This window comes from Schistocerca cancellata, chromosome 2 (genome assembly GCF_023864275.1).
Source record: "Schistocerca cancellata isolate TAMUIC-IGC-003103 chromosome 2, iqSchCanc2.1, whole genome shotgun sequence".
Classification (NCBI taxonomy): Eukaryota; Metazoa; Arthropoda; class Insecta; order Orthoptera; family Acrididae; genus Schistocerca; species Schistocerca cancellata.
In genome coordinates, this window is record NC_064627.1 from 495,340,896 (window position 1) to 495,356,343 (window position 15,448).

Here is a 15,448-nt window from a genome sequence, read left to right on the forward strand (position 1 = left end):
ACTTCATCAAGTAATGGAACTGAACCTGTAACTCAGTCTGCACACGAAACAAGCTTCTGTGCTTTACAGCAGCCACCACAATGTCAATACCTTTCTCCTAGGGGAACAGCCAATAGCAGTCTGATTTCCAATAGCAATCAGCCGTCAAAATGAATCTTACATGGTGATCAGTATCTATAACCGATGGATGGCAATAAGGCATCAGTTGTGACACACTTTAAAAAAATTCTCCTCTTTGGCTTGCTGCCGAGCACGATATCAGTCGCTGTCAACTGGCAGCTGACTACACACACACACACACACACACACACACACACACACACACACACACACACACACACACGCACACACACACACACTGGGACAGTCTCTAACACATCGTACCTGCTACGCCAATACGCCAATGGCTCCACCACACGAGCTGTCTGGCTATTGGCTGACCAGCGAGACAAGCCATTGGCCACAACCATGGGCACATGTGCCTGACAAGAGGAGGTGTGGTGAAGCTCTCTGCTGCCTACCATTGTGTCATGCCTTGTTGTGCACAAGTGGGCATGGCCCACAGAACTTCCCAAACACCCCAACACACACAACCACTCACACTGACTTCCACCTGCCCCCTTAAACAGTTGGCACTGGAGGAGCCTTGGCGTGTGTCAAGTTTCTGATCAGTGCTTAACATGTGTAGCCTTGCTTTGAACCATTCCACAGTGCCAGAATGAGATTTTCACTCTGCAGCGGAGTGTGCGCTGATATGAAACTTCCTGGCAGATTAAAACTGTGTGCCCGACCGAGACTCGAACTCGGGACCTTCGCCTTTCGCGGGCAAGTGCTCTACCATCTGAGCTACCGAAGCACGACTCACGCCCTGTCCTCACAGCTTTACTTCTGCCAGTATCTCGTCTCCTACCTTCCAAACTTTACAGAAGCTCTCCTGCGTACCTTGCAGAACTAGCAGTCCTTTGCCCGCGAAAGGCAAAGGTCCCGAGTTAGAGTCTCGGTCGGGCACACAGTTTTAATCTGCGAGGAAGTTTCATATCAGCGCACACTCCGCTGCAGAGTGAAAATCTCATTCTGGAAACATCCTCCAGTCTGTGGCTAACCATGTCTCCGCAATATCCTTTGTTTCCGGAGTGCTAGTTCTGCAAGGTTCGTAGGACAGCTTCTGTAAAGTTTGGAAGGTAGGAGACGAGATACTGGCAGAAGTAAAGCTGTGAGGTCCGGGCGTGAGTCGTGCTTCGGTAGCTCAAATGGTAGAGCACTTGCCCGCGAAAGGCAAAAGTCCCGAGTTCGAGTCTCGGTCGGGCACACAGATTTAATCTGCCAGGAAGTTTCATTCCACAGTGGTTTCAAACAAACATTTGAACGCTATTGATACGCCCTGCTAAGCCCGCAGAACAGGTAGTTTAAGTTGTAAAAGGGGCCAAAATAACTGGCTGTCAGTTACATTCGAACATACAACTTTATTTATTTGACCAAATATTACAAGAGCCAAGAAAATTAAAAAAAAACAGCATTAATTTTTGGAACTTAATAGCCGGCTGAATACACCATACAATTTCATGCCTTAAGGGCAAGACCACTTTAACTTAAAATCGGCTGAAAGCCAATAACTTAAAACTCAAACCAAAATCACAATTTTTAAAAGGCCAAAGGACTTACCTTAAAACAGTTCTTTAATTGGGTTGAAGGCCCACACAACGTTACGCCTTAAGGGCAAAACAACCATAATTTAGAAATCGGTTAGAAGCCATACAAATACAAACAACAAGAACAAATAAGATTAGATAGTACACCCAAGTTTCCGAGGGTCGGCCTGAAATTCAAACACTAACGGTCGCTTAGGCGAGATAGGCAGTCGGCCCAACCATTCTCGATCTGGTGACAACCCAACCGACAGACAGTCAACGGACCCACCGACGAGATAACATTTGCTCCACCCGACCAGCACAAAACAGGAAGTTCAATGGAACAACATAGAAGCTATTGGCGCCCACAACCAATTATACATTGAGCTGTCAAACTACATACCGTGCAGAAACAGCGACAACACGATGAGGAAAATACACTGCCCGAATTTACGTCAACGGCCGTGGCAGGTAACCAGAACGTTAACGGCCACAAGGCAGCAGATTCCGCTGGTGTACTTCAGTTCAAAATAACCAACTACAGTCAAAGTCCACCGGAGAGTGGCTAAAATTGGCCAACTTGAAAACACACGATGTTGCTCGCGGGAATATCGCAACAGCCGACAACGAAATCCAAACTACACAATGTGAACAGTCGTGACTTGCTGGAAGATTAAGTCAAAACTCAATTTTCGTGTCCAGGATCGGTGAGCCACGGACCTCGTAGCAACGAGAACAGCACCACAGACTCCAACCCCGCGTGGACGCCGCCAGCGGCCTCTGCCAAACTATGAGCCGTGGAGATTTCCTCGCTGCTCCACGCCAATCGACCAACTGCCCGCACACCGTACAGCCGGAAACTATAAGCGCCATGACCAAGGATAGTACAAGGTGTGAATATCCATACACACCACTGCTGCCACTCGCGGAGTGGCGTCACTAACTTCCTGCCTTACTTGCCCGTGAGTGGCAGCAGCAGCGCGTATCGGTAAGTGCACTGTCGCACCATCTCTGGAGCGCGCGATAGTATTTCCGGGTCGTCGTGTGTCGGGTAGTCAGTGAGGGGGAGACGCATCAGCAGTGGGGTCGCGACAGCGCAGCAGTCGCGGACGGACCAGCAGTCCAGTCGGTCGGTTGGCGTGGAGCGGCAAGCAAGCCCCCATCGCGCAGAGTCGGGCTGGAGCCGCTGGCGGCGTGCACGCGCGATTGGAGTGTGAACTGCTGCTTGCGAGTGCTACGAAGTTCGTCGCCCACCGATCTTGGACATGAAAGTTGAGTCCTCACTTATCTTACTATAGAGCCTCAACTGTTTACATTACTTCGTTTGATTCTGGTTGTCGCTTTTGGGACATACCCGCGAGCTACAACGTGTGTGTATTTAAGTCTGCTAAGATCACAGACGTCTTCCTGTGAAATTTAACTTAATTTATTCCCTGTTATGGAAGTTGACCAGCGGTATCTTCTGCCTTGTGGCCGTTGACGTTCTGGTTACCTGCCCTGGTCGTTGACGCAATTTTAGGCAGTGTATTTTCCTCGTCGTGTTGTTGCTGTCCAGCGCGGCGTGTAGTTCGACAGCTGAGGTGTTGTTGGTCGTTTTGGGCGCCAATATTCTGTGTGTCTTGTATTGAAATCTTGAAGTCGTTTTGCTGGTTGCGTGGAGCGGAACTGATTTGGTTGATTGGTTGATCGGCTGTCTGTCGGTTGGGTTGCCTCCAGATTAAGAAGTCGTTGGACAGGCTGCCTGTCCCACCTAAACGGGTGTTGGTGTTGCAATCCCAGGCCGACCCTTGGAAACTTCTGAGAGCCGTTCCTTGTGTGTTATGTAGTAATTTCCCTGTTTGGATTTTAGTTTTTTGGTTGATGTGTGGCTTTCAGCTGAGTATCAATATCTCTTAAATTAATGTTCTTGTCTTGCCCTTAAGGCATGAGATTGTTATTCTTTATTTTATATGAAATGTTTTAAGATACGGCCTTCTGCCCTTTAAAATTGAAATTCTTTCTTTTAAATTATTTGTTGGTGAGCGGCCTTCAGCCGACTTTTAATATCTCTTAAATTAATCTTCTTCTCTTGTCCTTATGGCATAAGATTGTTATGCTTTTGAATGGGGCCTTCAGCCCAATTTGCATGAAATGTTTTAAGATAAGGCCTTCTTCATTTTGATTGAAACTCTTCTTATTGCTTAATATGCGACCTCCAGCCTAGTTCCATTAAAATTAAATTGCTAGATTGAAGATTTAGAAAATATTCCTGGTTGAAACCTCCAGAAGAACCTTGTATTTCAATTTTGCTTAAGCCTTGCGTCTTGGATTAATCAAAGGAAGTCGATTAAAGTTCTGAGTGTTTTTCATCTTTGTTGTAATATTGTGTGATGATAAATAAAGTTTGCATGTCGAGTGCAACTGACACGAACTCATTTTGGCCCCTTTCCACAACTTAATCCGGTCTGTCGTGCTAGCCCATGCATTTCATCACTAATGAATTATTATGTTTAACTTGCCTTTGTATGTTGTCATTGTAACCTGACAAACAGATCTCATTGCTTATACACATTTAGTCACCTCATTGCAACAGTACAGTTTTAACACATTACAATTAATTGAAATTATCCCATTTGTAACATGCGATATCTTGTGCTTTTAGTTTTCTGGCTGTACATTTGTATTTTTTTCATGCTATACTTTTTGCTTGATACTACTAATTTAAGTGTATATATCATTTTTCATCATGTTGCCCATTATGAATGTTTGATTCTTTAGTGTACTTACACAATGATGGGGACACTGTCTGACATTGATGTTCTCTACTTTAATTTTTGAGGTATTCATGACCATCAAAGTCACACGTTTATCATATTTGCAATTTAACATCTCTCAGTGATCAATGTTCATCAGTGTCAAACCATTGCAGATATTTTGTATGTTCTTGTTTGATTATCTAATGTTCGGAAACTTTATTACGATATACGATTTGTTACACAGTATGAACTTCCCAATAACACAATTTTTGCTCTCGAAGCGTATGTGAGTGGGATGCACGTTGCCATCTCCATGTTTTTAAGGGTGAGCGGTGCATGGATGGGCCATGAGTCGTATCTACATTTTTTTGGGAATTTTGCTCAGGGAAATACACTCCTGGAAATGGAAAAAAGAACACATTGACACCGGTGTGTCAGACCCACCATACTAGCTCCGGACACTGCGAGAGGGCTGTACAAGCAATGATCACACGCACGGCACAGCGGACACACCAGGAACCGCGGTGTTGGCCGTCGAATGGCGCTAGCTGCGCAGCAGTTGTGCACCGCCGCCGTCAGTGTCAGCCAGTTTGCCGTGGCATACGGAGCTCCATCGCAGTCTTTAACACTGGTAGCATGCCGCGACAGCGTGGACGTGAACCGTATGTGCAGTTGACGGACTTTGAGCGAGGGCGTATAGTGGGCATGCGGGAGGCCGGGTGGACGTACCGCCGAATTGCTCAACACGTGGGGCGTGAGGTCTCCACAGTACATCGATGTTGTCGCCAGTGGTCGGCGGAAGGTGCACGTGCCCGTCGACCTGGGATCGGACCGCAGCGACGCACGGATGCACGCCAAGACCGTAGGATCCTACGCAGTGCCGTAGGGACCGCACCGCCACTTCCCAGCAAATTAGGGACACTGTTGCTCCTTGGGTATCGGCGAGGACCATTCGCTACCGTCTCCATGAAGCTGGGCTACGGTCCTGCACACCGTTAGGCCGTCTTCCGCTCACGCCCCAACATCATGCAGCCCGCCTCCAGTGGTGTCGCGACAGGCGTGAATGGAGGGACGAATGGAGACGTGTCGTCTTCAGCGATGAAAGTCGCTTCTGCCTTGGTGCCAATGATGGTCGTATGCGTGTTTGGCGCCGTGCAGGTGAGCGCCACAATCAGGACTGCATACGACCGAGGCACACAGAGCCAACACCCGGCATCATGGTGTGGGGAGCGATCTCCTACACTGGCCGTACACCACTAGTGATCGTCGAGGGGACACTGAATAGTGCACGGTACATCCAAACCGTCATCGAACCCATCGTTCTACCATTCCTAGACCGGCAAGGGAACTTGCTGTTCCAACAGGACAATGCACGTCCCCATGTATCCCGTGCCACCCAACGTGCTCTAGAAGGTGTAAGTCAACTACCCTGGCCAGCAAGATCTCCGGATCTGTCCCCCATTGAGCATGTTTGGGACTGGATGAAGCGTCGTCTCACGCGGTCTGCACGTCCAGCACGAACGCTGGTCCAACTGAGGCGCCAGGTGGAAATGGCATGGCAAGCCGTTCCACAGGACTACATCCAGCATCTCTACGATCGTCTCCATGGGAGAATAGCAGCCTGCATTGCTGTGAAAGGTGGATATACACTGTACTAGTGCCGACATTGTGCATGCTCTGTTGCCTGTGTCTATGTGCCTGTGGTTCTGTCTGTGTGATTATGTGATGTATCTGACCCCAGGAATGTGTCAATAAAGTTTCCCCTTCCTGGGACAATGAATTCACGGTGTTCTTATTTCAATTTCCAGGAGTGTAGAATGAATGGGGTCACTCCTTCTCAGTAATTTTTATCAAGAATCTTTTTACTTGTAATTCGAATGAATGCGTTTGCACTGAGTATAGATAATTTCAATGTTGTTTACTTAAGACTGGTGATTGCTGGAACTATGTAATCCAATGCCACTTCACAGCAATATCCGGCATGGCCATCTGGCACATATCCACTATTATTTGAATGAGAGAGTGACTGCGTTGGCAATTTGAATACCCCTGCAGATGGATCTGCGTTACAAGAAATGTTAGTTTAGAGAGGCTGAGAGGGTGGCATATTTGAACCTGTTTCATTGCGTTTTGAAGGTACCCAGTTTCCGGAATTCCATGTCCGCGCCCGTTACCTGAATGGTCAGCGCGGCAGAATACCACGTTAAGGGGCCAGGGTTCGATTCCCGGCTGGGGTAGAGGATTTTATCCGCTCAGGGACTTGGTGTTGTGTTGTCCTCATCATCATCATTTCATCCCCATCTCCGACACGCAAGTCGCCCAATGAGGCGTCGAGTGCAATAAGTACTTGCCCTCGTTGGCCGAACTTCCCTGAATGGGGGACACCCGACCCACAATGCTGTACGCTCATTTCCATTTTTTCCGGAATTGTCTTTCTCAGATTTTTACTTGTTATATGACACGTCTCCTTAATTCCAGGTGAGTCATTCACAGCGCGAAAATATAGTGTGAGTGGGGAGTAATGAGATATGGCAGATTCTTTCGGTTCATCCATCTCCCAGATGGAATTCGCTGCAGGCTCCTCCACCTCTCATTTTATCAACATCAGATTTAACTATGGTATGTGGGATGACTGGAAATACACACACAGTGTTTGCACTCATAATACTTGCGTGTTCTAAGATTATAATTAGCTGCGGTGCAGGAAATTTCTTCCCATCATTGTCTGTTCTCTTTCACTTAACAGCCGTAGGGAACCGCCAAGCCATGTTGCAGCTGGATGTCAACAGGGATGGCGTGTTCGACGGCTCAGTTCGTAGAAGGCACCTGGTGGACAGAATAGCGACGATGCAGTCGCAAGCAGGAGGTGGGCGAGGTCACTGACTGTGGGGCTAATAGCTGTCGTCGAATCATGCCGAGCTTGGCATCGTATGCGTTTTAGGACATTTGGCACTGGTGCCGTGCGTTCTTGTTGGCGCAACGTGCTCCTTGCCGGACAGTTTGTTCCCGTCATGGCAGAGCATTCCAATCACAGAACCGGCAGGTTTTCGTTAGCCAACTTCCCCCAAAGACCTGTGCATATTTTGTTGCCTTGATCCCACACAGAGTACTTCCCATAGTTGTAATTAGCAATAGCGGTGATTTGTGGATCTCGTTGTGACGTCAGAGCGCATACGATAGAGCCGTTTTTTGGGTGCGAAGGAAATTCATTGGCTACAGGTGCTAAACGATGCTATTGGTGGGAGAATAGTGGGTGAGTCTCAGAAATGCAACTGGCGCAGAGTTTGCCAGATAGCCGCGATTGGTAAGTCCTGGTTTGTGGTAGAGTTAACGGGGCGTGCTTTTCCTGGTGAATACGGAGAACCAGACCGCCGGCAAGCTAATTAATCTTTTATCCGCATCCTCCAGACTTTCGGAGTTCTTAGAGTTACCGTGAAAGCGGTTCCCGTGCCTACTTCGCGGTGAAGATCGGCATATGAACTTTTCCCAGAGTCATCTCATCTGCATCATCTGCGGCCACACTGCGCAGCCGACGGTGCACTGCACGACGACACCAGTCAGTAATATACGCAGCTCCAGCAGTTGGAGATTGATACGAGGGTTGGAACTTAAATAGTGGCAACAATTTATTCACAACCGATAGAAAAGAGTTACATATTTGTACCTGTTACTGTCCTTCAAAGTAGTCACCAGCGTTGTGTAGGACAGGTTGCCAGTAATGTGGAAGGCGTAGTATACCGTTAGCAGAGCCTGTTCTGTCGATGGTGCGAATGGAGCGCTCTGATGCCTGTCGAATGACTGGAAAGTTCTGAAGCGAATGCCGCTAAGTGGTTCCTTCATCTTCGGAATCAAATCAAAGTCACAAGGACTTAAGTCCGGGGAGAATGATGGATGGTACAGTACTTCCCAGTCCCACTGCCCGAACAGAGCAGCCACAGCTTGCGATGTATGCGCCCGCGCATTGTCGTGCAAAATAATGGGTAGGTTGGGCAGAAAGTGTCGCCGCTTCTTTCGCCAAAGCTGGTCGCAGGTGATGCACCAAAAACGAGCAGTAATACTGTACATTGACAGTCTGTCGTGGAGGAACGTAATGCGTTAGGATAACACCATCACAGTCGTACACGAGAATCACCATAGCTTTAGACCGCTCCATTCGCATCATCAACAGAACAGACTCTACTAACTGTATACTAAGCCTTCCACATCGCTGACAACGGGTTCTACACAAACCTGGTGACTACTTTGAAGGACAGTAAGAGGTGCAAATATGTAACTCTTTTGTATCGGTTGTGAATAAATAGTTGCCAATATTTAAGTTCCAAACCTCGTAGATTGTTTTGTCGCCAGTAACACTGATGCACTACAATTGACCATTGCATGGTAATTCGTACCTGGCAAACGTGCTCAGTCACTGACTTGCACTTTCATAATCATAGATTTTTATTGCCCTTCATATCACACTGGATAGGAGAGTGAATCGTAAGAGTCCTGATAGGTTCATATTGCGATCAGATTTATCTGCCGCTAAATAATGTTTGTTTGTTAGGAGATATCCACTCATGATTGTGCTGCCAATGACATATGTTCATATGTTGTTTTGAATAAATTTAACTGCGAAATTTCAGAAGTCAAAGTTCCCTTACACGCACCTTCACTGATTATATATATATATATATATATATATATATATATATATATATATATATATATATATATATATATATATATATATATACCAATGAACAGAAAATGGAAGAATCATAGCTGAAACACATTACTGGAGCCATCAATGAGTGCTGCCGCCTTTTGTGTTTCATCTATACTTTTAGACTTGCTAGCAGTGGACTTTATTTAAATCCAAGCTTTATTTTTCATACATTGCCTTATTTCAAATAATCTGACAAGCATATCAAAATGGGTTTGAAAGGAAACGCATTATAGGAGTTGTATGCGTTTTCCTACGTCTACAGCTATACCCCGGAAGCCATTTACGGTGTGTGGCAGAGGATACTTTGTGCACCAGTGACACTTCCCACTTTTGTCGTTGCGTATCGTTCGTCGGAAGAACGGCTGCTGGTAAGTCTCCGTGTGGGCTCTTATCTCTCTGATTTTATCGTCATCGTCAATCCACTCTTCCAGGAGATCGCGCTCCCGGGCCTTTAACAGGAGACCACAAAGTGACACAGAACGTCTGCCACTGGAGTTGGCTGAGCATCTCACTTACTACACTTACTAAATAAACCTGTAACTAAACGTGCTGCTCTGATATAAACCTATTGCACATGACCACCTTTTCTTTAAGTCAGCGAATCTCGTAACGGTTCATAATATTAATTATTTTAATATCAAATCAAGCTTTCTTTTCGAATATGTGACGAGACCCACTTATGGTAAATACCGCCAAGTAGACGACCGTGGCCGCGCGAGATTAGCCGAGCGGCCAGAGGCGTTGTAGTCTTGGACTGTGCGGCTCATCCCGGCGGAGGTTCGAGTCCTCCCTCGGGTATGGGTGTGTGTGTGTTTGTCCTTAGGATAATTTAGATTAAGTAGTGTGTAAGCTTAGGGACTGATGCCCTTAGTTAAATCACATAAGATTTCACACACATTTGAACATTTTTTTAGACTACCGTGGGTCCTGGACAGGCTAGTGATTTCTAGTTGAATCCTGCCGTTGAAACAACTGCCACTCACGAAGTACGACTGGTGGATCTCTTGAAAGAAGAAATTCGAATAGATGTTTTCGGCAGTGACAGGAATTTCCAAGAAAGTAGGCTAATAAGGCTGATAGGCTGCCGAAATCTCGGAAAATTCAAGAAAGAAAAATTCAATGGCGAACGAATTCTTAGGAATGTGTACCGAAATTTCGAGAATTTCAGATATTGTGGAGATGCTCCTGTATCCGAAATTCTGAAAAGACATCATACGATATCGAAGGAATTATCCGTTGAAATATCAGCGTTGTAAGGAACTCATCCCTGTATACCGGCTACAGTGCATAAATGAACAGACGGTGTTAAAGACTTTAAAAAAACACATTCCGCACTCCGTGAAAATGTTCAACAGCTTGTCATAGAGTGGATAATAGTGCTGCAGAGGAGGAAAAATCCCTGCGAGAACGATTCGCGACGCAGAGTGACCAATTTGCGCAGAAGTTCACGGCTTAGGTTGCTGAAAAGGAAACCCGTATTGTACAACTGTTAGACGCTAAGATACAATAAGTACTTGGAAACATTTCGAATGAAGTGAGGGAGGAACATAGCCGTTCCGGTAGTCAAGCAGAAAGTGAGCTGCCTAATGCAAACGAAAAATTAGAACAAGATGATTGTGGCAAAATACTGTCCATATTGTGTGACTAAAACTGCTTAGATCGCTTATTAAAATTTTTTAATTTTTCTAACGATTCGGCCACTGTCATCATCAGATATCAAAAAGTTTAGAACTTATAAAAATATACTGTCTCTGACATACTGTCCCTGTATTAAACACTGTGCTTAATCTATATCTGATAATGGGAGTAGCCTAAATGTCATAGTAAATAAAGAAATTTTAACAAGCGATCTAGTTGGACACTACGAACCGGCAGTATACCCGTGGACTGTTCGAGCATTATACGATGTTGATTCAAGCTTCTGCAACTTCCACGGGGGATATTTCAGAATGGCACTAACTAGAGTGAAAATAATGCTGTGAGGAAGTCACGAGCATGGGTTGAAGCTAATAATAAAACGAACTCTGATCTAACAAACAGAAACTACAATTATAAGTGCTCACTGAATATAAACCAGGCACGTCATATTATCTATTAAAATGAACAATTCATCAAAATGTAGTAAATGATCGAAATGGGGTTGGTACTAGGCATAGGGTCGTAGTTCTTAACCTTCTATTGTTTACCTGTAGGTGGGTTACTCACCCAAACTAAATAATTTCCGGTTGTTTTTAATGAAATTTGCGACCGTTAATAACCATCGCAACATAGTGAAACGGGATGGAAGCTCACAAGAGGTCTGGAAAATGAACACTCACATCCGTGTCATACGGGCACCGTGCAGCGAGTGAATGACCATCTCGCTCCTGCACTCGTCCGTCACAGCTTTCAGCTGAACGCGGGGACGTGGTGGTTACATGATGAGTTCGGTGAGCTCACTACATAACTTGCTGGTATTAGTAGTCTGCTTTCAAAGATTGTACTCATTTATAAGATTCACACGGGTACTTACCTGTGCAACGTGGTCGCCGTGCTTCAGCAATCCAGAGAAAATGTATTTGCCCAGAGTGACCTGGGGCAGTTCCAGGTCGTACTTTGGTCCCCGCAAGAGCCGGTCCTGTGGTGCGGCCATGTCGCCGGGTGCCTCGCGATTCTGGGTGTGACTGTCAGGGAGCGGCGCCACGCGTCCAATGGAGTTCGAAGGGCGGGCGAGAGCGCTTTCTTCTGTAGCAGTTCGCTGAGCGGTTGCAGAGCGCGACTCGACTTATCAGTGTCCCACGCGACGACGTAGTACTCGGTAAATCCGAGCACGAGGCACGTGAAGTGGCATGACGAGCCACACTCTTATCTCTGTACCTTATTTAGGTTACGTCGCCCAGCCTATCCAGTTCCTTCTGTCATGTACAGGAACCCCATCTCACTGATCTTAGATCGAAAACGTTATCAATATACCGCATGCGGCGATAAAAGCTTTAATCCGCAGCATCACTCTATCGGCTGTTAATCATTTATAGGAGCTATACGACAAAGACATAGAGTAATTTGACAGCTTTATTAGTCACGCTGACGCAGCGTAAAAGTTATGTGACTCACGCCGTTCTGCGTTGATTTATAAATCAATCTTATACGTTAAATTCTGCACGGTTTGAGGAAGAAAACGAAAAACGCATTACAATTAAACGGACACCAGATAATTAATAAGAGTACTTACCTCATAAACTTGTGCTCATCCCTAATCATAAGTTGTTATAAACGACTTTTCGAGTGCTTAGGAAAGAGGAATGTGAAGCCTGCTTGCGTAATATACTGTATAAAATACTTTTTTAAAGAAAATTTTTATTTGTAGCATTTTCAGGAGCTTCCTTAAAACTGTAAAGGATATGTTGAAGATGTCACATGTTTGTAAGTAAAATATTCATAGAATGTGATAATTGGTATGAAACTATTGTTTCCTCATTTTTTCACGTATTTTCGACCCTCACAAGTGGGTGGGTCAGATTATACCAAATATGTAATTTTCTCTTACAGTGAAATTCACGGGAAAGTTATTGTCTTTCGACTAGAAGACATAAACGTTACACTTCAAACACCTCGTTCGCAATAACTGTCAAAATACAGTCTTGCAATCTGAGGTAAAATTTGTGCAAATTAAAGTGCTAAACAAGTTTCAAGGCCAAAGCTAACATCTGGCAGAGATGGTTATTACTCCTGATAAAATTTGAAACTGATAACATTTTTGTTGTTTTTGTTTCCAGAACACTGTTCTTAAACCAAAAGACCCCGGGTTTCTCGTAAAATTCTAAGATAGTGTGCAACGTACCACTACTTATCGACGGAGTAATTATTTTCTATAAGCGTGTAAATCCCAAACAAACATTGTGTGAAAAGATAAATGCCTTTGGTAATATTTTCAATCTGACTGTTGATGATTTATGTGGAACGTCGCCAATATCAGCAACGTCCAGTGCTGTTCTGAGAGCCCTTGGCTTGTTATTTGCAATCGACGCTAAAAGCAATGGTCTCTGCTAAGCATAACGATTCGATTTTTTATGACAACGGTTGATGTACACCATACAGTTTCTTATTTTCTTCGGGATTTTTAGTCAGTGTCCCAACTTTATTCGAAAAAATCTTCATATACAGATAAATAGACACAGTTAGTGTCTTATTAGATTTATGAATGATTTCGTTCATCAGGCGAGAGCATCCGCAGATATGAACTTCCCTCATAACAACACGTTAAAGGCTTAAAATTCCACTCGGCACCATCGCCAAAACAAAGTGGTGCGAGTTGGATGTATACAAGTGTGGTGGGCCGATTGAGGCCAGTCAGAACACTAACGACCCAATTCAAAAGTAGCAGCAGAAGACCGACGACAATACTTTTTCGTATAGCACACCACCGCATCCAGCATCACACGTTTTTCATTTATTAGAAGCTGAATCACAGGGAAAAATGCTACTGCATACGAAGTGCGAGGATATAAAACAATTGTTTAAATACTCTGTTTTATGAAGAAATGATGCTCTGTTGTACCCAGACACACAGTGACTTGAAGTTCTGGTAATGTAAGAGAGAGTTGTGATGAACGAGATGAAAATAAGGGGAGGAGGTAATGTTCCGATGACTTAAATCACTACAAGACGCAACAGCTTATAGTCTGCCATAAATCCAGAGTAAATAAATTAGCCTACGTGAAAGGCTACGTCACCGCCTTATTTATACGAACTCAGCGCTGTGAGCTACTGATAGCTATACCTTGTCAGTAACTGATTGATAATATTGTCGATTCCAGATCTTTTAACGTCCATATATGTTTTGTACAGAAAAACTGACACCTCATTCGATCACTGACGAACTCTAACTACATTACTTACCTGTACAAGTAAACAGCGTGCTATGTTGCCTGCTTGCAGCATTAGCTCAGAACCGGTACACCTGGTATTTTATGCAAGCGTCGTGGGGCCAAATTACTTGGAAACGAAGTAGCGTGCTTAGGATGTTGGTCCACAGAGCCCTAGCCACATCGGATTTAGCTTATCCGATGAGTTTCGCCATCTCCGTATGTATTCCTAAACAACAGATATTCCGAACGGGAGATTCGCCGTCTCTTACACCCGACGCATAGTAGACAAAGCGAGGAGCTAGAAGAGGATGAAGGACAGAAGGCACTGGTCGACTTACCATACGTTGGCGGTGTATCTTCGTAAATAGGAAGATTACTGACGAAATATACAATATGTGTCTTCCATCCGCCAAAGAAACTCGGACCTCTTTTAGACTCAATTAAGGACAATCTTGGCTTGAGAAGGCTTGGGATTTAAAAGATTCCTTGTAGGTACGAGAAATCATACAACGGGCACACTTGTCGTATCATGGAAGACAGAAGCATCGAACTTAGATGACACACTTTGTGGGGAAGCAAGCACTTATCAGTACGTCTAGTGTGGCGAGCGAGACATTGATGTTTCTCTATGGCTCCGCCAATGCCAAGACGGCAAGCACCTAATGCAGACCGTGAAAGGAGTGAACAAAGAGACTGAGCAATAATCTCATGTAAAAGTAAATGCTTAAACATTGTTTCAAAATTTGGCCCGATTATGTAATACAAAGCCAGAGTGTTAGCACGTTCCTATAACTATTTTCTTCAACAATACACTTCTTTACGAAATTTTAAAAGCTTGTTATGTTAAACTTGAAAGTTGTACTTTTGGAATTGGGTTCAGTTAGTTATAAAAAAACATTATGTAGAGATTTTCATGAAGCTACCTCCTTTATCTTTTTAATTATTAAGTAAAAACCAATTTTCATACCAAAAACTATAAAAACGAATTACATTAAGTTAGCTTAGTATATAAGATGCAAAGCTAAGACAAAACGTTTCAACGAATATAAATAGTGATGAAAGTGTGCCCATTTTTTCACTATGATACTGTGATTTACCAAAGGTATAGAAATTAGAAAGAGACAATTCAGAGGCCACTATATGCTCTCGGTTCCTCTTGAAAAATTCTGAAGGTTAAAGTTTAAAAACTATCGAGCTGATAATTTTATACAGTATAAACAGAGTGTAGATTTAAGTAGAGGAAAAAATTTAGAAACATTAAAAAAGTAAAGTTAACAAAAGGTACTAACCATATATAAAATTTTACCCGCTACCACACAACGCGTCTAAACAAGCAAAGAAATCTACAGTGGCCAACCACTGCCTCAGATAGGGCACAATACGGATTCCAGAAGTAGCAAAATTCGTACTGGGACAGCTTAATTAAAGAAATTCGCAACTCTACAAATCTTGCGAATAGAGAGAGGGGTTTCCAGCTTAGTGCAGCATGGGCTCCAGCGCTGGTAATTAATGTCACGGCGACTACAAGAG

At 44.4% G+C, this 15,448-nt stretch overlaps 1 protein-coding gene across 1 annotated transcript in view; it reads right to left on the minus strand.

Annotated features, from left to right (window-relative positions):
* The window catches only part of LOC126155642 (uncharacterized), a 40,252-nt gene extending 28,549 nt beyond the window's left edge, over positions 1-11,703 (minus strand). The window contains exon 1 of the mRNA XM_049916242.1: positions 11,584-11,703. Within this exon, the coding sequence (XP_049772199.1) occupies positions 11,584-11,703 (120 nt within the window). The remainder of the gene's footprint in view (positions 1-11,583) is intronic.
* Between the last annotated feature and the right edge of the window lie 3,745 nt (positions 11,704-15,448).